The sequence below is a fragment of the Trematomus bernacchii genome, unplaced genomic scaffold (assembly GCF_902827165.1).
Source record: "Trematomus bernacchii unplaced genomic scaffold, fTreBer1.1, whole genome shotgun sequence".
Classification (NCBI taxonomy): domain Eukaryota; kingdom Metazoa; phylum Chordata; class Actinopteri; order Perciformes; family Nototheniidae; genus Trematomus; species Trematomus bernacchii.
The window spans coordinates 639,141-660,533 of NW_022987720.1; the positions used below are offsets into that span (position 1 = coordinate 639,141).

A 21,393-nucleotide genomic window follows, 5' to 3' on the forward strand; every position below is an offset into this window, starting at 1 on the left:
CATGTGTTCAACCGTCATTTTAACATAATAATTGTTTTATTGTTGCTCTTTTTTGTGGTATTTTTTTTATATTGTTACTGTGCCACTCTCAGTGCCTATGAATTGTCCCTGGGAACAAATAAAGTGTTTTGATTTCAAATGAATGAGGTCGTAAATATGAAATAAGACTACTAACTTGCAACAGCAAGGTGGTCTGTATAGAACTATAAAGTGTAACAATAAAAGTATAGGTGTTCCATGTGATAAGATTGTGCATGTCTGATGACATTTCAAAGCTGTGCAAAATATTCAGCCTGTAGCCTACACGACATGACGAGATGAAATATATATTCGGGGGGGACATTTCATCACAATCACAATATCATGATGCCTTCCAATGAAATCAAATAAAAATAGACCGGAGCTTCTGAGCTCAGCTTTTAATAGATTTCTGGAGATGCGATCACATGAGTGGATGTTTAATAGGGGAAACTTTTGAATAAGAGTTCAGAAGAGCGCGCAGCAGTGCTGTGTATCGGCCCATAGAGGACACACCTCTACAGCTCTAATGATCCACCAATCCACGTTCCCGGACCGGGGGTGCTAACCACACACACACACACATCCACAGTATGGAAAGAGCGAGACAGAGGTGGACACGGTCTGTCTTAACGCAGAGAGCCGACCTGCTTAGTGCGCAGTGACAGAGGAATACAAAAACCCATAGCAAATAGACAAAGTTTTGTGTGACCAGTCCCCCTCCGCGCGGTTTTCTTTTTCCCTTGAACGCCATCCAGCTGGTCCATGGGTTCAAGTTGCACATAGGACTTGCGCTTACAAGTTTCCAATGTACAGATACTTGGAGACGACTGGAGAATCGAGCATGGGATTATTTTTGTAATGTGGATTGCTATTCCTTTGCAAGAAGATAAAGGTCTGCTGCGGAACAATGTCAGACGTTTTGCGTCTAGGATTCTCGTGTTTCTGGATATCTTGAAAATCATTGGCAACAGTTGAGATTGAAGAAGTTATGCGCAAAGGATTGTATGCTCCGACCCCGGGACCAACATGGATTTGCCATTACAACCCCCTGCCCCTTATTTAGAGAAGTTATAGCCGGTCCACTTGTTTTGTTGTTGTTGTTGTTATTGCAAACTTCATGCTTGAGGACAAATCGCCACATTGGCCTCTTGGATTTTAAACGTCGCCTGCCTTTGGATTGGATTTCAAACACGATGAACTTTATTGACAGTTTGACACTATTATTTTTGACGCTGTCAGCTGTCAAGGTGAGTCATGTGTCTCAGAGAGCAAACTGGACCAAAAAGAAAGAAAAAAAAAACACACCAACCGACCTCTATTTGCGTCATGTAGCCATTGGTCATTAATGTGTAGCTCGTCCTTGCCTTTCCTCTGGCTAGGTCATCGCTCGTGTTTAAACAAATCGAACTGTTTAGTGGCTTTGGGAAGATTTAAACAGCCGTTACGCAAAGCCAACACTGTATACACCTTACCCACACACTGGTGGGTGGTGAGTTTCTTTTCAAATGCGGCATATGTGATGATTTTTTAATAATGTTGTGAAGTTTGACGCGGTGTGATTGCAGGCCTGCTGTAAAACCACCTTGGAGATATTATTACGCTTTAAAGGCGCAGTGGCTCCATTCTGAATTAGGACATGTGCAGGTTCACTCCTGTCACTGAGGCTACTCTCACGGTTCCCCCCTCTCTAATAAGATCACATCCTACTTTCCATACTGCCATTAAGGCTATCACTTAGTTCTAGGACAAAACAGACATTACTTCACAGATTAATCCGGTTGACGCAAGTGCGCACTGTAAATCGTTTTCCATATAATCATTAATCAAGTTCAGTGTGTTCACTGAGGCATTGAGCAAAGGTTTCCCGGTGAAAAAAAAAGAACAGCTCTGCAACAGGAGGCTGCCTTTTTTTTTCAGCAACATGATTGGACTTTGGGGGATTATTTTGCCACCTCAAAGAAACCAAGGATGTTTTAGTTTGTAATGTAGTATTTTCTCAAGCATCTCACTTCCAAGTTAATGAACTATTCCCCCTCCAAAGTCCAGCAAAGTGTTTATTTATCTAACTGGCTGATTTGATGACAGCTAAACCCCCACCCCCCACTCAACGCTGAATGGTATCAGGATGCTGTCTCAACTGCTCATTCCCAGTCGGCCTATCATCGGGTTAGGGGCCGGTGTTCGCAGCTTGACACCCTTCAATTGATAATAACGTATGTAGTGTGTTGTATGGCTTGGGTCTCTCAGCCCACAATGTTAAATCCTCTCAGGCCACCAGAAGGGGGTGCAGACTGCGGCACCCACTAAGCCGAGACGCTTTTTAAACGTTTCATCAAGGAATAGGAAAAAAAAAGTTTTACCCACTGCCTGAACTGGTGCTACAGGACTGGGTCTCATGCAATACTGACGTGGTGTTGCGATAGTTGCCCGCGCCTGTATGCGAGAGAGGGAAAGAGAGGGAGAGTACAAGGAGCGCGGTTGTGCGCGTGCGTAAAAGCGAGAGAAAAGTTGTGCGTAAGGGCGCGCGCAGATGGAAAGTTGCCAAAACCTTTTGTGGTCCGACTGGTGTGGTGACATGTACCCCCTGTGAGGGAAAGTAGCAGGATACAATTCTTACCGGTTTTAATGACGAGTTATTAATCCGAGTTGCCAAGAGGCGTCCGAGGCACACATTAAAGGTCTGATAACTTAAACAAAAACCAACAGAAAGTAATTTAACAGTTTATGAAGTTGTTTCACGTAGCTGATGTAGTAGAATTTTGAGGAAGCTTGCTTGGCACGTTGTACCTCTGGTAAAATATTTGGCCTTACAAGGCCTTAGACACCACACAGAGAGATTATATGACAATTATCATACAAGCAGAATAATATAGGAATATATTGCCAGATGTGATGGGGGATCAGAGTAAAAACACATAGTATAAACAATCACCTTGTATTGCTCCTGTATTGTGTACTTCCTCATTGTCTGGGAAGAGTCAACTGAATTACATTCATTTTTTTGGCTAACTTTGGATAAGTAAAGGGCATGGGTGGCATTTTTCTGAGCTCTTGCACAATATACTGTAACTAACAGCGTGCCTTTCCCCCCCCTTCTTTGCAGAGCGCCCACATACCGAAGGAACCAGAAAGAGGTCCACATGCCGGTAGGTGTCCCACAGGGCACCGTGGGAATACAGGCTGCTCTGGGCTCCCTGGCTGGAACACAGCCAAATAAAAAAAAAAAGGGCTGGTTTGAGGTTCACCTTGACATTAAAGGCAAATTTCGCCTCCTGGTGGACAACTGCTTAGTTTCACTTTAAAGATGTATCCACTCATACTCCCCCCCCTTAAGTTATTGAGAGCAGTTTCACCCTGACATTTCAACTCTTGGACATTTTTCATATAGCATTCTTCCACGTTTGAGGTTAAGCTGAGGAAATGTTATGGTGACCAGACTCTTTTTAGAAAGGCATTTCTCCCTCTTGGCCCACAATTTCATTTTTGCACAATTCCAGCATTGCCCAACATCATTTGGAGAATCTGAAGCTAAACTTCATGATATTGTTTTAGGCTCTGGGTGATATCTTGGAGGTGTTGTCTGACTGTGTGCTAATATCTTTCTCAAGAGCATATCTCCTGCAAAGACTGAAAGTAGACTGAAGGGGAAAAACTATTTGCTATTAAAACGGGCTCTCTTAAGTCACTGATGCAGTGTCCTAATGCAGGGTCCTAATAGACAAATAGATGTAGTCGAAATTGCATAAAATGTGTGTTTTGAAAGGGTTCAATGGAACAAGAGAAAGTTAAACGTGTGTGTTTAATCTCCGTCCATGTGATTTCCCTTAGCGTGCCAGCTGTTTTAATTCATGCTCCTTTTAGTAGTGTTATTGTTACAGCTCTGTAGTATTCAAGAGTCAGTGGTTTATACTGAAGCTCCCTGCCATTTTATAACCCTCGTACTCTGTCTCCCCAGTGATCCCTTTAATGGAGGTGTACAACAAGAGTTTGTGTAAGCCTCGAGAGCTGCTGGTGGAGATTATGCAGGAGTATCCGGAGGAGGTGGAGCACATCTTCATCCCGTCGTGTGTGGTGTTGACGCGCTGCGCCGGCTGCTGCAACGACGAGATGATGCAGTGTATGCCAACGTCCAGCTATAACGTCACAATGGAGGTCAGCATAATTGTTTATTACGACAACATTACTTTGAGTGTTTTGTGCATTAGGGTTCACAGTGGTGGGAGTGACAGAGGGTCATTTTTGCTTTTTTAAAGCCTTGTTTCTCAAGTATGGTCACATTGACACTTTATGTTTGCCTAAAATGTCACACAAATGTCAGCCCATAACCCTAAGAGCCCTTGCATTTTGCTCAAAGGCTGATCAAGTGTAACATTATTATTATTTAAATAGTGAATATCTTTTTTGAACTTGTCTCTTGTTTACAGTGTCTCTAAACTCCAGGTTTCCAAACTACAGATTGCACATTTTAACCAGAATTTTCTGGAAAACCAGCAAAGAGAATGCAGGAACATTGAGATGAACAGTTTGTAGAGATAATCTGAGTCGGGTGCAAGTTAACAACAGCAGAACAAGACATGATGATGTTATTAAATGGCCGTTAGTCAAACCGTGAACCATTCAAAACAATGTGGAAATGTTTTAGAAACATGTTTCTTCCTTGTACTGTGAGGAACTTAACAGTCCCCCCATGTCTTCAGATCAGCTTGAGCATTTATGATATTATACTTAAACCTCTAACTTAATACATGTAGATCATTTTTCTCTTAGGTTTATATGTGAACACCTGACACTTTGTGGGACATTTTGCTAACAATAACAAGTAGTTTAGAATAACTGTCGAATTGTTGTATATTTCATTCAAATCTGACTTCTCTTTCTTCTTTTTTCTTTTACAGATAAAAAGAATAAAACCACAAAGGCAACAAAATGATATTTTCATGAGTTTCACAGAACACAGCGCATGTGAGTGTAGGTAAGAAACCCTGAACACACACAGAAACTCACACAATGTGAAGGAAAGACTTACAGCTGCACATTTGTGTGGCAGATCATAGGTCGACTAAACACGTCATGTGAAGTTATTGTCTTCTGTTTGCCTCTGACACATCTAGCCTGTCAGGTGGATTCATATCTTATCTCTGCTTCTTTTTACTTCACCGGTCTTAAAAACACCTGAGCAAGGCAGTCGTCATAACAAACGTACACAAGTCCAAGTCAAGTCTAAGACCAAGCCGGTTGAGTCAAGACCAACTCCAAAGGCAGTTGAGACCAAGTCAAGACTGAGTCCAGAAAGAAATGGAGTCCTTATAGGCAATAGTGTCTTTCCAAAGCTATTTCTCTGATCTCCTGCATACAGAGCTTGGAAAAAAGCTAATTTAATTTAAATCAAGACTTCTTCTAACCCAAGTTTAAATAGCAAAGTTAAAAGTAGATTACTGGCACATAATACTCAATAATGTTTTGTTCCGCTTTAAACCTGACACCAAAACCAAGTCCAAAAAGGAACAAGTCCAAGACAAGTGCAAGAATTCCAAAGAAGCGGTCTCAAGACCCAGAATGGACTCAATGACTACAGAGCAAGTCGGACCAAATCATAGCACCACATCTTTCTGTTTTAGTTTATCTTCATTCCATCACATTGCTCAACTCAAGGAGATACATTTCTGGGAGTACAGTACTGCCTAATCCTTCTCTGGCATGTAGAGGTATGCTTGGAAAAAACGTAGGTATGACAGCTGTCATTGATTTTTGAGATAAGTACTCCTTGTGTCTTTTCTGTGGCCTCCAGTCAAACAAAGGTGACTGGTAAGACTTAAGGTAGAATGATTTATGCCTTTTATGGATGAACTTCTTATTCATTCTTTTGTTTAGATAGGCAGTTTATATAATCTTGGAGATAAGTACCAACTAAAAGTGAAGTGGAACGGTCTATGTATTGGTAACATCTTCATGGGGTTTAAGTTCGACTAACATAATTAGATGCTTACTTAAAGTGAAACAAAGAAATGTCGATATATTTCATCCTCATAATCTCTGAGTCACTATCCAGGTCAATGATCAACAAATATGTCACATTCCTTGCTCTTGTCTTGGGCCTCTGTCGATAGCCATAGGTGAGATTCATCACTTCCTGATACTTTGTCAAAATCAGATCATTATGGTGACATATTTTTGTTGCGAGCCATTAATGAGTGAACTTTGACACAGCAACACAGAGTGGGGGACATGAATCATCCTCCCACGTTTAAGATAAATCTTGAAAACCAAACAATAAGGGAGGGCTACTGGCCGAGGACCAAGCTCTCTCTTTTTCTGAGGAAACAAATCTAAAATATGTCTGTGTTTTTCAGTAAGGCAGGAGCAGTCTGTTTGCAGAGCTATAAAGTAATGTCGCCCCTACTGCTGTCTGTGATGATACAATAACTTACTGTTACTCCATTCAGATGTAGCTATAAACTTTAAGGGCACAATCATAAGATTTGATAAGCTGTGATAAATCTATTTGGTGTTTGATTTACTGTAATGTAATGATTAGAGCTAGTTAAACATGGGTGAAATGATATGCAGGCATTCATTGCTATTTACAGATCACCAATTAATTGCCAAGATGTAAAAGTACAATAACACAAGTTTCATTTTGTATATATTTGACTTTCTTTGTATTGCTCCTTTAACTTACATAAAAAAATGCTTATTTTCTCTGCATACACATTTACAGATTCAGTGAGGGCGTTTGACAGCTGCATACATAATATTTATCAGCCAACAGCTTTAAGTCATCCCCATATGTCATACATATCCACCCTTATGCTTCATTTACTTTCAGAGCATTTGCACGGTTAATTTCAAGTAGAAAGCTTTTTGGACGAAACACTGTTTCCCAACACTTCTTGGTAACTGTGGTCTCCAGAGTGCAACTGCACACTTATTGCTCCACATTCTGTTATCGCTTGTGTCGTCATATGGACAAGAAGTGAAACAAACCTGCCAGCTATTGTAGTCCTGCTTGTATGTGTGAGTTCATCAGTGAACACACCCCTTTGTTTGCACACTGCATTATTCCTCAACATATTGCCTTCATTTACTGAGTGACTAAAAGTAAAAGCCAGCTTTATCACAGTTTCTGGTAAAGGATGATGATATAACATGATTTGATCAAATGGATGCATGCCCAACCATGCTGATAATGAAACTCTGGTCTCTTGATAAGTATTTGTTTACTGGGGAACAACGGCCTGCTGTGATCTAATGTCATGTTGTTTTGTTCCTGCCTTTCAGGTCAAAGATAGAAGTGAAAGAAGAGAAAGAAAAGTGAGTACAGCCTTTTTTCTACAAGGAGATTGTTGTTTTTTTCCGGGGGAAACAATGGGAACTAGAGATTTGATCTTATTCCGGTTTTGCTCTGCAAACAAACTCTCACTCTTGTTTGTCTGAAGCTCACCGCCTAAAGCCTTACTGACATTATGCCATGTGCTCTCTCTCATAGAGACGCTCCAAAACACGTCTCAACAATATTATTTAATAAAAGCTACATCATGCTGAGATTAGCATGTAGCCTTTAGGTGCTAAACACGGGGAATACCAGCCCAATCTATTCAGGTAAATGAGTGACACTTGATGGGGTTATTGCCCTCTCTATGACTGTCCTTTACACCTTTCTCCCCTTTCTTCCTATCTTCTCTTCGTAACTGTTTACATCCCACTAAACTCCTGTTACTGGTTGCTCTGATATAGATAACCGTGTTTTTGAAGACCAGTTAAACTTGTGCAAAGTGTCACTAAAAGTCACTCAATCGTCCTTCTGCAAAAAGTCGTTAATATCTTTCAGTTGCAGGGCGGTTATTGGTTGGGGATTTGGGTTTGATGTCAGTTGTATGTCATATAGATAAGGGCTAGTTTTGAGACCTCCTCTTTAACCTCGTCTTAACTGTTTGCAAGTCCGGCTTCAGAGGCGTGCGTCTACAAAGGTCTTAGGGTCATTCAACTTCCGTTTCCGAGGCTTCCGATATTTTCTTGTTTAATGTTAACTGCTGATCTGTCAGCAGTGACAGGTCTCTGGAGGTCTTTTAGAGAAGACATCCTGCTGAGGTTATGAAACTTGTAAACTGTCATCGTTGATGGTGAACAATTTAAAGGGGAAAATCCTACATACGTATACAGCATTATCTTGTGCACGCCTATTCAACGCACCATAGTAGTCATCCAGTTCCAGCTGTGCCTGAATAGCATCATTAGACTGAGTGTGCTAACCTCTCATAAAGCTCAATCATTAAGTCAAATCTTTTAGGTTTTGACTAAATACCTGAAAACTAACGACATTTCCATCAGCCTCAGCTGCAATGTGTTTAATACTAATAAGCATATGTTAGTATGCTAACATGCTGATCTAAGATGGTAATATCTTACCTGCTAAACATTAACATATTAGCATTGTCAACATTTTACTATGCTGACGTAATCATTATTAATGTCTACCATATATCAAGCAGCCGGTTCTATTTGCCCGCAAACATGAACATCTAAGACTTCCTCAGACTGAGCCAAGTACTTTACTGACGTGTCCAGCATTTAATTATGTGTTCCAGAAGAAGAAGACCAGTCTGTGGCAATTTTAGATATAAACATTTGTCTATGAGAAAACACATATATATCCAGCTTGCACCTGTGAAAGTCCAGGCGTGTTTAACAAGCTGGTTTTCATTGTGCTGTGGTCGGAAAAAAGTAGAAACAGCCATAAAGAGTTGACCCAGATAGATGAAAGATGCAGTTTTGTGGTTTCCAAGTTCATTGTCCTTAATCCATTTGGGAAATGTCCGTAAAGCCAACTAAGCCAGACCTTCTCAAACTGGTAATCGCTTAAACCCATTGTAGCCTTTTGCTAAAAATAACAAAAACATTTAACCCAAGATGGAACAGTTGATATCCATCATATTCATAAACAACAGGAAGCGTAGAAACCACCTACAATAACATAACTATCAAACTATACAATATACTATTTTGACTAAGTGATTGTTTGGATATTTGATTTAATGCAATTACCACTGTAGGCCTTTTCTGGACACATCAGTCCCTCTCCCTTCTGTCTCTCAGCCATCTCTCTGCGTTGTTTTCCTCTTTCTCTTGCAGAAAACCCCGGAAAGGGAAGGGTAAAGGCCAAAAGAGAAAACGAAAGAAAAACCGCGACAAAACAATTCACGATGCGTATGTCAGCTCTGCCTTCTCCACCTACCTGCACCTGAGTGTTGCACTTCTCATAGTTAAGCTCATTTGGGAGGAGCTCATTTGCCCTATTTAATTTGCACCAATAGCCACATCAATTAGCATGTTGCTTCTGTGTAATGTCGTAACTTTGTCTCATCAGTCATGTTCTACACCCTCAGAGTATCAGTGTCTAAACTGCCCTGATTGCTAACCTGTTTTGCTAACGTAGCTTTAGCCAAACTTGACATAACACAGATAACCAAGGAAGTACAGCAGACTTGCCATATCCTACATCACAAGTAATGAAGCATAAATCATCTCCATTCGTCAAAATACCTATGTAATCTCCTCCCAACCTTACCAGCTCTCGTTTGAAAGAATATCGTTGGGTGAGAGTGTGGCGATGGTTGGGATGAGATACAGCGGCGTATCAGTGAAAAGGGTAGAAGGTTGAGTAATTCCTAACATCTTGCCAGATAGGCAGTTTTCTGATTGATAGTGGACACGTTTAAAGGGGGTGGAATAAACAGATCGGCCGCTGGCTGTAACGTGAACTCTCTACTGAAACAAGATCACAGCTCCAACATAGCTTTTCAGACCAGCTTGTACTGTTCTGGTATCTAAGCTGGAATCGCCAGGATTGTAATCACGGTCTTGTGTTCGGTGTTGAGTCTGTGAGGCTTTGCTGTGTCTCGTACCTGTCTCCTTTTCACTCTTTGTTCTTTTCATCTTTACAAACAGGTTTTGCCGTCCCGTGCATAATGCTGGTCCTTTTTATGTAATGTTAAGATATGAGTGATGGCTATCTATTTCCTTTTTTGCTTTTCTGTTTTTGCTAGGAGGATATGTAAACAAGCAAATTGTTTAACAAGCACTGTTTTGTATCTTGGTTTGTCTACTTTTGTCTCTGAAACTATACAAACACACCCATATAATATACAACAATAATATAAAGATGATCTAATTTGTTCTTCATGCTCATACTGTGAAAGAATACCTTTTATTTGTGAAAAAATTGTATTTTGAGATGTAATTGGAGTTTCTGAGCCTTCATCTGTTCTGAATCTAATGTCTCTGTAGGAAATATAGTCTGCACTTTTCACTCAATAAAATGATATCTTTCTTAATGGAGCACCAAGCAGACCCTTGAGTCTTCTTTACCAAGAGTTTACCTTTTGTGAGAGTGAGAGCAAGGTCATCGACCCGCAGTTCAAAGCCAATAAGTGTCGTTTCGTGTTGCATGAACCAGTTTTGCTCAATGCATGTCTATCACATTCATGGGATTTGTGAGCGGTCCAATCAACACGGGAGGGTTTAGGGTGCGTGAGGGAGGGTCATTTTACTGCCTGAGTATTTGCCTGCTCTGTGGGAACCTGTGTGCAATACAACCCAACTGTCACATGTAGTACAACTTGTCAACTTGGCTTAGAAGAGCAAGCTGGAGCGTATAACCCGGCTGACCTAAGGGTGACCTTTCTTATGGGTGGTAATCATACCCTGTGATAATAATCTCTCTCCCTCTTTCTTCCCATCTCTGTATGTCTCTTCCCGTCCAGTGTTTGTGAGCCATGTTGTGAGCACTGCTCAGAGAGGAGAAAGCGTTTGTTTGTGCAGGATCCCACTACCTGCCGATGCTCCTGCAAACATACAGACGAATACTGTAAAGAACGCCAGCTCGAGCTCAACGAGAGGACCTGCAAGTAAGTGCTGTGTTGGTTTCATGACCAGTGTGTAGGGTTCAGGGGGTAGAGGGTCATCTTTCACAGAGTTGGCCATGTTGAAGGAAAAAACAAACACTGATTCTAGGAAGGGCCTTTTTCATTATGTTACCTACAGTACACCCTACATCAGGGCTATTCAATTAGTTTGGAATGGGGGCCGGTTGATGAAAATGATCCAAAGCAAGGGGCCGGGAAAAAGATGGCTTGAAATATGAGCAATCATATTTAAGAGCTTCAGATACAGTAAATACTACAACAGCATAGTGGAGTGCATATATTGTGTTTAATTCAATCAAACAACATAGCCCCAAGGCCTTTATAGATCTAAATGGCAAGTTCAGAACTCAGTAGGCCTACATGTTTCATTTGATTTCATTTAGGTGAAATGATCTAATCATTCACGCAGAGATGCAATCAATGACAGGAGTTGTCACTACAGTATAGTAGGTGGGTTTGAAACCCGAGCCCGTCGAAGTTTTCAGGCATTGTCTACCCCTCTATCTCTCAATGTAACACCCTCTCTGGAATAAAGGCACTATGGCACAAAAAAAAAAAAAAAAAAAGAAATCTTAAAAAAAAAAATATTGATTACTTTTTAACATTATACTCAAAGGGCCAGTAAATATCACCCCGGGGCCGGATTTGGCCCGCGAGCCGCCAATTGAATAGCCCTGCCCTACATGCTCAGAAAAGGACGGTTAAGTGGAGGGGCATTCACTCGGTAGCCTTCTACAACTGTGTCCTTTGAGAAGGCCAAAGTAGAAGCATGAGTTGTGGGGGTGTTACCTTGAGCGAATCTTTTTTCCTGGAACTATCAGAATCTCTTTACACAGAGGGGACACATGTTTATGTATAAAAGACATGATTTTGCATAATAGGTGACCTTTAATGTGGTTCTAATCAACACTTGAGGTCGCTCATAGTGATGATCCCAAAGAGAATATAAACTTGACTTCCAACTTAACAGTTACTAATAGCTCTACGAAGCCCTATAGGATCATTTCATAAATAGTTTCTGGTTTTACAGCCCATAACATTTACAGTTTTGGTTGACTCATAAGGCACTCATTGGTGTCATTGACCTTCTGTTAAACCCTCTGTACTCTACTTGCCAAGCACTTAATGGACTTCTAAGTGAGCGACTAGCTTACAGTGGAGCATTTAGAAAACTAAAAACATTTGGACTCAAAAATGAACCCAAATCAATCGTAATGTTGCTGTGTAAATAATTAATTGATTGCCAACACATTTGCCATATCTACATTGAAAGTTGATAATATATCAATGTTGTGTTTAAAGCTTATTTATTCTGCCCCCAAGAGGCCTAAAAAGTAATTGCAGGGAAAGGTGACCAAGGTACACAATCAAGCAGAATATTATGGCAGCTAGCATTGTGACTTTGGTAGATATACGAATAAATAGTTTATGTATATTGAGAAAACGACCGAAGAACACTCCCATCTACAGCCTGTTTTTTTTTTCTTGTTCTAATAACTGTATATGTTTTCCTTCTTGTTTAGATGTGACAAGCCTAGGAGATGAGAGAGGCGGCAGCACCAGATGTACAAGATGAAGGAATATTCTAGAGATATTTCACAGCACAGCACTTTGACCTTTGAACCGTAAGCTCTTCTTTTCTGTGGAAAGCATTCCCCTTGGACAGACAGAGAGAACAATACAGAAAGTCTGAACTGAAGTTCCCTCCCACTGTTTATCTTTGTGTGTATATAGACCATGATAAAAGTAAAAAAAGAGTAGAGAATTGTTATGCTGCTACAGAAAAAAAAAATACTAAACCCATCATTTTACAAAAAGCAAATGGCCGCCATGTGGTTTTGCATTTCTAACAGGCTTGCTATGCAGGTGTAGTCTTGTTGTCAATTAATTGTATGCAATTACTTCACTGGATATGAGTCTCTACTGTGGTTGTGTGTCAATCATAACATTGCAAAACCTCTCAATCTAAGATATATTTAACTGCTAAAAGGTGAAGCTGAAGAGGACATGGGAGCGCACTCTCTAAGAATAATGGATGGATTTCATCGGACAATATCTACTTTTGCTTTTGGAGTGAAAAACAGCAGGTAAACCAGGACTGTTGAACAATGCAGGACTGACATGGAGTTACACAATGTCACCATTGTGATCAGCTTGCAGGAGAAGAAACTCTGGAGTGCCATTTACGAGTAAAGGGATACCGGTTATCAATATAGCATCTAATGTTTTGCTATGTCCTACATGAAAACCACTGAAAATATCCTATACTGTAGTTTGATTCCATTTTAAAAACTGTGCCTCACACAATTTACTGAGAAATCTTTTCGAGTGCTTTTTAAATTATTTTTTTGTGTCCTTGTTTCAGGAGGGGGTTGTCAAGGTAGTTTTGTTAGTTGTTCAATACGGAAACCTTTGATTACATATCTCTTCTCTGAACCTGTACATACTTACTATCTCCTTATGCCATAGTCCATTTTAGATAATTTATAATGTTATAGAGTATGTTTCAGTATTCAGTCTTCTACCCATATTTAATTTGGTCTATTTATATATGCAGTGTTATGTACCTATGGCTGTCATATTTCCCCCTATGTGTAAGGTCACTGATGGCTTCTCTCAGCATGGACTCTCTGTGCTTTTCTACAAAAAAACACAAAAAAATCGAACTGATTTGTTAACATTCCCTAAATATATCATTTGTACTGGTGTACTGATGACATCTCTGGATTTCTCAACCCCTCTTACCTAAGGGTGTGGTTGCTGTGTAGGATTTCAACATGTGTGTATCTGTGTGTTGGTGTATGTGTGTGTGTATGTGTGTTAATGTGCATTTGTCAATGGGCACATCTGTGTGTAAGTAAGTTGTATTAAGGTATTTAAGTAAGTAGCGGACTTGTGTTTTGTCCGTCCTGCAAGATGCAAAAACAAATAAACTACTGCTAGCAGCTCATCATACACTACACCACCACCACCGTTTGAAATTTGGATAACAATCTGCATCATTTCTGCCATCAGTCCTAGAGCCCTCATTATTAGTTCTCTTTGTCTCTCCTTTACTATTAACATGTTTTCTGTGTCTATGTAAAACAGTAAAGCATATTTATTTTCAAATTATATTGTTTTTATATAAAATAAGCAAAAGGTTGCTGTGTTGTGAATGCTGTGTTTTCAAGACGTTTAACTAGGCAACAAGAGTTTTCCATGTGTTTGTGCGGCAAGCTGATACTCGCACATCTAATGAGGATCCCTGCAGGATGTAATCTGGAAGATTATTGAACTGACAATAAGACATTCCTGCACGCTTTTAATGACAGACAGAAATCCAGCCTAATGAATAAAATGGCACTATGAAGCAGTGTGCTGTGATGTCACCTGTTAAATCTAACCATAGACAACCATTTGCATTAAGGGAAATGTCCTCTGGGAACTGATGTTTCACTAATAAAATGGTAAAGATAACATTGTGTAACAACAACAGAATCCAGGAAAAGAAAAAGGTAACTATCTAGTTCTAGTAGAATAGCGACAATAGAAGTAGTTTGGTTAGAAATATCGTTTTGAGTTGGATTTGGTTCGTTTCAATAGTTCATTGAAAAAGGATTAATGAAAACCAACTTTAACTAATCTTTTTTACTGAATCATTGGATTGAAACCAAATGTTTGAACAGCTATGCTTTTGTTAACGTAATATCAATAGACTCAAGTTACGGCGTGGAAATACACGCAAAAGCACATTTCTAATAGATGACATTGTGAAACGAAAAGGGTGATTGTAATGTATACCAGTCAGGTCTCTCTTGAAAAAGAGATCAATGATCTCAAGGGATTCACCTGGATAAATAAAGGTTTGAAATGAAATGAAATACCTCACAACCTAAAAAACGTATGAAGAAAATGGTTGAAACAAGTTCTGGACGACAACAAAGGTAACTGTCAGATCAATTACTTCTGTGCAAGGCCAAACTGCAGCTTCCCCTTTTGGAGTGAATGGAAAATTCTGGTTAGACTGCAGCATATGGCTTACTCTATTGGTAACTTTTCCATAAATCCAAGATCCTTTTTAAGAAATCATAAAGAATACCTAGAACATGTTTCTGACTTTGGTACATGGGCTGCATGGCCTGAAACCTCACTAGGTTTGCTTAAGAGCAGTTATAGCTGGTACAAAATGGGATTATTGACTTTTTCAGTGACACTGCAGCAGTAGCTGAGCTCCAGGCCCCTGGACCAAATCTAATACCTATGAATGTAGATTAAGTGGAGGTTTTTTAGTTCTTGGGCCATGTTTGTTTTGAAACTCGCTCCTTCTTATCCCCATTGCTTGCTACTTCCCATTGGATTAGCTCCTGCATGGCGCTAATGCTCTGCTGTGCTCTCCCTGACTCAGGCTCTTTATGTGCATACCTAAATATAAAGCACATCATATAATCCCTGTAAATTGTGGGGCCCCCTTTACTGGGCGAAACACCCCAAAGAATGTCATAAACCGTCTGATCTGTGATTTACCCGGAACGCAGAAAGTAAGCTAGCAGCCTGTCTAGTCCGTAAACTGAACTGTTTTGATTTTTACATCAGTTTGACAATGGTGTGGACATGTAAGAAGCATCAAAGTGGGAACAACCTTTTTAAGTGTCATACCAAAAAATTATTATTATTTCGATAAAGAGGCTTTAAGACGTAGAATATATCATTTTAGTTAAGCAATTAAAAAAATTATCTAACATCGAAACCCCTTGTTCAAAAGAAAACTCCTAAAAATGACTGGATTTTCACCTTTAAAGGGTTGTTATTTATCTAATGTATAAACACACAATGTGATTCCTCAGCTCAGTTGAGTGTTTTTACGGGGAAACTAAGAAGAACATTAATTTTTATTTTATAAAATCCTTAAAACATGTTCTGACCCTTTAGGAGTATTCACCAGGGATTTATTAACCAGTGGCAAGCAATATATCAACTCGGTTTGTGGGTGTGTAATTTGTGTAAAGGCTGCTTCCCTTTCCTTTCAATTCTAATTTAAAAGAGCCTAATCACTCCGTTGTTTTCACTTGCGGTAGATTATAAAGAGAATAGGGTGGGAAACCGTGATTCAAGACTTACCTGAGTTCTTATCAGGAAAAAGTTTCATTGAAAAGAGTTGAATGTAATCTGCTCACGTGTCGTTTGCCGATGATGCAATGCTGCATAATGAGAGTGATTAAAACAACTTGGAAACCACTGGATAGCGATACCGTCGATCTTGTCATCATGTCACCACAACATACATTTTAAAGTAGCATTTGACAACTTTTCCCCCTAGCGTTACATAGTGTTTTCATTTTTGGTGCCACTTTCGGCGGGCACAGTCAAGACATTCAAAATTGTGGGTCTTGCTCGTCTTCTGAAGGCACACCTGTACGATGATTACCACAATGGCAAAATATGCTACCAACGGCAATAAACTTACAGAACAAATACTTTTTCCTTTCCTCTAAAATACCTTGTTAGTTCCCAATATGGTTATACTACTGTGTTGTTTCCTCTTCCTTAAAAATGTCTGTTTGTTACTATCTTGTTCCGCTGTGCCTACATCCATGTTTGTTTAAGTCCAACACACACTTTTCTTCTCCAACTCTTACAAAGCATACAGTATTTGGCTCTTTAGTTGCTAAATCCACTAAAACAGTAAAGTAAAAGCATCACGTATCTTTATTGTTAATACGATAATACTAACAGAAGCCGCTTTAAAATAGAAAAGAATACATTGAAAACAATAAAGAACTACCATAAAATAGTTCAAAAAACAGAACGTTTTTACAAAACTCCTTTGTAATTGCGACCTTTTTCTGGCCAAATCAGTTTGCATGTTGTTTTCCATGCCGCACCCAAGATGTGTCTCGCCACAAGACTAGTCAAGTCCATTTTAATTGATATGGTGTCAAAGGATCTCATGACACTTTTCAAATAAAGCAGGTCTAGACTTTACATTTTAATTAACAGTGGCCTAACATTCCCCCAGAGAGAAAAGGTTAGTAAAGACAGAGATGCACAACAACCTCCCTAAGATTAACAACTATAATATAATATAATAATATAATATATGACTTATAATAATATAATATATGACTTATAATAACGGTGGCAGCAGCAATGTTACGCCCTGATAAAAGGGGAGAATTATGACAAGAGTCAAAGTTAGGTTTCACTTGCCGGTACTTTACTCGAGTGAGTTAACAAATGCAACACCTTTCAATAGCACACACACACCTCTTATAAGAGTACATACACTTGTCTATTAACACCGTATTTCAATCATGAGACTCCTCAATTTCCACAATATCATTGACAAGACAGCAAAAACCTCACACAGATGATACCCCGGATGCTTTGGGTCAATGAAATGTTTTAGATTAAAAGGAATCAAGTGCATGATTCATAAGGACTTGGCTCTAATGCATGCCTAAATCCAGACATACAAACGTGGATGCAATGTCTCTGACCGAGAAAGTTAAAAGGTCAAACAGTCACAGGATGCGATCAGTTACAAGAACAGGTTAAGCAGAAGGATGGAGTGCGGATGTAGAACAATAGGAGCAGGTGTGATTAGACCTGAGGCAGGCGACGTGCTCCCAAGCAGGTAAATCACTCCACACTGCTGGCGTATAAAACCATGAGAAACTACGACTTGGCAAAAACCCAATCCCTGATAGGTGTCTGCATTCAGGTGTGATATGTGCTCACTCACACGTACTACGTCTTAAAGGCTTCCGATCTATATTTACCCACTTTATGACTGATTGTAGCACTGAGCAGTATCCTCCATGAGTCATGAGGCAGCGAGCTGCAGGGAAAAGGAGGGAGGGAATCAAAATAAGACTGGAATCAGTTTAAAGACGGATCAGTGGAGCAGGGTGGAAAGGATACTAATTGAGCTGAAGGGGCGTAAGTAAAGAGGATAAACATGGGATGGAGTAGAGCATGATTGAGAAGGTGGAGAGCCAAAGAAAATACACCCATTTAGTGTCTACTCGTTCATCTGCACGTATGTGTTTGTGTCTGAATGAGAAAAATGAAAAGATAGACGTGCAGGGGTTAACTGACAAGAGGAAATATATTGAAAACTGTTCCAAAATATCTTCATTTCTGTGGCATACAGCTACATCCCTCATGGTTTTGCCAGCCAGGCTGCACCCACTCACCCCTCTCATGGGTGTAGTCCAGCACACACTCATTACCAAAACATTACCATTTACCAGGCATAAGCAAGTCTGCTTGTGTTTAGTCCAAATGGTACAGATTATTGATCAGTTGGACACCCTTAAAGTCATTTGTGTTTCCCTGCTCCCTCTGTCTGTCTCTCAAGTATTCCTTATGACTTCCATGCACTTCTAAGCTCACAATTTAACACTTTGTATCTTGTTTGTTTAATCTGTACAAAAAGTGGAAAGTTGTGATTTCCTTGGGGCCCAAATATTGTGTGGCTGCACGCAGCAACAACAATCAATCTTCTCAAAGGCCAGTAACATCATTAGCGCATTTCCCAAAAAGTCACACTATTCCTTTAAGATTTTAAGATGCAGAACAGACTCTAACAATTGAGATGATCAATTAATCTTCTTATGTACAAGGGTAAATGCTCCTTTCACTTGTTCCTGCTCAGAGAGGATCGAGTGCCAGATCAGGAACAGTAGGAATTTAGTATCTTGCTCGAAAACACAAGACTGATTTTATTTGAACTAAAATCTGCTGTTTTGTAAAACACTGTTATTTTTTAAGGCATTGTTGTTTTAAATAACCCTGCTGCCGGAAATAATGTGAGCAGGGGGAATTACTGCAGATCAGGCAGGTTTACTCGTATTAGACAGGCCCGGCCTTGTTAGAGAAGCCACAAGGGCTCGGTGTAAAGGAACTGGCAGAACTGCTGATCAACCACAACTCGCGAGGAAACAAAGGCGAGGAAACAAAGACAGGAAAATTGAGGATTAAGATGAAGAATAATACTGATTCACTGTTTGATTTACCCAAAAGAAAATTAGAGATCAAAGGGTCACGGATACTGGCAAATGAGGAGCTTAAGGTCTATAAAAAAAAGTCTCATAGTGAAACCTTACTCCAAAGTCCAAATAGGAGTCCTGGCTGCATCTCTGTGCGTGTGCATAGCATGCAAGATGTTGTTTGCTTATTATCTATATTACTTAGTGATAATTTGTTATGAAGCGGAGGCATTTAAAGACTATATATCAAAACCCAAATATGTAAGAACCTTTACGACATTTAAGTTTGTTTTCTCTTGGTTTACACATTTGGAAACTTAAAGGGGACCGATCATGCAAAATGCACTTTTGTACGTCTTTTATACATGAATATGTGTCCCCGGTGTTCCAGGGAACTCACCAAGTGTCAGAAAACACAACCCTCTCTATTTTCCTCCATACCCAAATCTCTAAAAAAGGGGCTGCAACGGATCTGATAAAAACTGATCCAGATTTGAACACTGTCCTGACGTCAGGACGGTGGCGCTACGGCTATTGGGCCAACTCTCCACCTATCAGGGGAATGTGGGGTTGGGCCACGGCCGGCCATTGCCGCTCGAAAGCGCTGGAGACGCTGTAGTACATATGCCAGGCCTGTAAGTGGCGCTGTAGTCTGCCACAAAAGCAGCGAAGAAGACTTCCCGTGCATGGTTGCCATGGTTACCCTTATGTTTATTCTCCGCTGTGGCTTTTTTTCTCCCTCCCCGAGGCAAGCGTTTGCTCCTGCTGCTGTAATTCAATGCAATCCCTCCCCGTCGAGGCAAGCACTGTAATTCTCTCCGGTTAGTCCACCAGCAGATGACAAACACCCACCTCTCCGCCTCTTCCAAGGAACGAGGGGACCGTGCGGCAGAGTTTCAGTTAGGTTTTCTTTCGCCGGTCAAGATGTCCATTAAAGTTTAAATCTTCCGGACAAAATTAGAAAAGTGCCGGTCAAAGGTCTTCTTTGTTATTTATTGAGCTTTAAAACAAATGAATAACAACTCTATATAATAATATAATAAAACACGGAGGACGGAGATCTATTTTTCTCCCCCTCTTCTGACTTGATCAGAGCACGCTCCCCTCTCCTGCAGGGGGGCGTGGTCAGCTGCAGCTCACAGAATCAGCCCCCTGCAAAAACAGGGCTGGAGAACAGCAAATAGAGCGAAATGAGGCATGGCTAAAATGCATGATCTGTTTGGTATTTTGAAAACAGAAACGTATAAATATACCTTATATAGGTATGGCCCTACAATATATCATTTAAATATAGCATGATAGGTCCACTTTAAATAAGCAGGCTATACATCCATCCTTTCCATAGTGTTTTTGTTGCAAATTGCCCATTTCTATAGAAGAATGAAGATTACTTTTTTTGAAGAAAATGAACAGCCCTTTGAGTTCTAGACAGCACACTCCTCCACAATGTAAACATTTAGCTCTTTCTCCCACATACACTGTAAATCTAACATGTCCACCCTCCATAACATTTGACCCATATGTCGACTCCTTCACAAAGTGCTTTACGGATGCATAGAAGTGAAAAATGTCTATTTCATATCTTTTATTTAGATTCTCCCTTCTCCCTAATAACCATGCTATTTTAGAGGTTACATTTTCCAGATCTTCTCTTATGTTTGACAGAGTTTTCTGTCTTGTAATACCAGGCTGTGATACTGCCACGTCATGAGAGCTTAGTGTTTGCAGAAGTCATTCGGTCAAAGTTGATGCCTTCTCTTTGTTAACCTCTCCCTTCTTTTATACTATTTTCATACTATTTTCATACCACTTCTTGCTTTTACACTCCGTCCTTCCTCTATGACTCAGATTTCTGGATCTGCACTGAGGGCAGACACAGATCTTATTTCTCTCTCCTGAACGACCACAACAAACTTTGATCAGAACATTTCACTGGCATCAACGGCCCAAGACAACAAACATGCTGTACAGTCTCATTGACTTTTCCCATGATAAACCAAACTGTAACATTGTACCCATAATTCACTCACTGTGCTGGCATGTAGCTTGTGTATGCAAGGGGGCACTTCTGCATTTGCCAAAGTAAATAGAAAAAATGAAGGTCTGGTATTTGAAAGAAATATATAAAATATATACAAATTGTTGTATATCCTTATTCAAAGGTGATTTATAAACCTTTAATAGTTAGCTGAATTTACTGGATGGAAAGTTCAAATCTTTAGCCAAAAGTATTGAATAAACCGTTACAATTCTTAGTTAAATAAATGGAATAACCAGTGAAATAGTGAGATAAAAATTATTTAGAAAAAGTAAGAAAAAATGTTTAGCTAAAATTAAGAAAAAAACTGTTAAAATAGTTGGCTAGAAAATGCAATAACACTTGAAATATATAGCTAAAATACTTAGACAATTACAATTGGTTAGTCAATAGTAATGGATAAAATGGTTGAAATGGTTTTGTTAGCCAACAACAGTCA

The 21,393-nt window shown here is 39.8% G+C and overlaps 1 protein-coding gene across 2 annotated transcripts; it reads left to right on the forward strand.

Annotated features, from left to right (window-relative positions):
* Positions 1–585: 585 nt before the first annotated feature.
* vegfab (vascular endothelial growth factor Ab) lies at positions 586–14,088 on the forward strand. 2 transcript variants are annotated; one of them, XM_034142450.1, is made up of 7 exons: positions 594–1,268; positions 3,125–3,167; positions 3,977–4,173; positions 4,917–4,993; positions 7,300–7,332; positions 10,782–10,925; positions 12,467–14,088. In XM_034142450.1, the coding sequence occupies exons 1-7, from the start codon at positions 1,026–1,028 to the stop codon at positions 12,486–12,488; spliced, it is 759 nt and encodes a 252-aa protein (XP_033998341.1). In that variant the 5' UTR covers positions 594–1,025; the 3' UTR covers positions 12,489–14,088. The 2 variants fall into 2 exon arrangements, with proteins under 2 accessions (XP_033998342.1, XP_033998341.1); XM_034142451.1 differs by lacking the exons at positions 10,782–10,925; positions 12,467–14,088 and adding an exon at positions 9,967–10,775 and having other exon boundaries at positions 586–1,268.
* Positions 14,089–21,393: the final 7,305 nt, after the last annotated feature.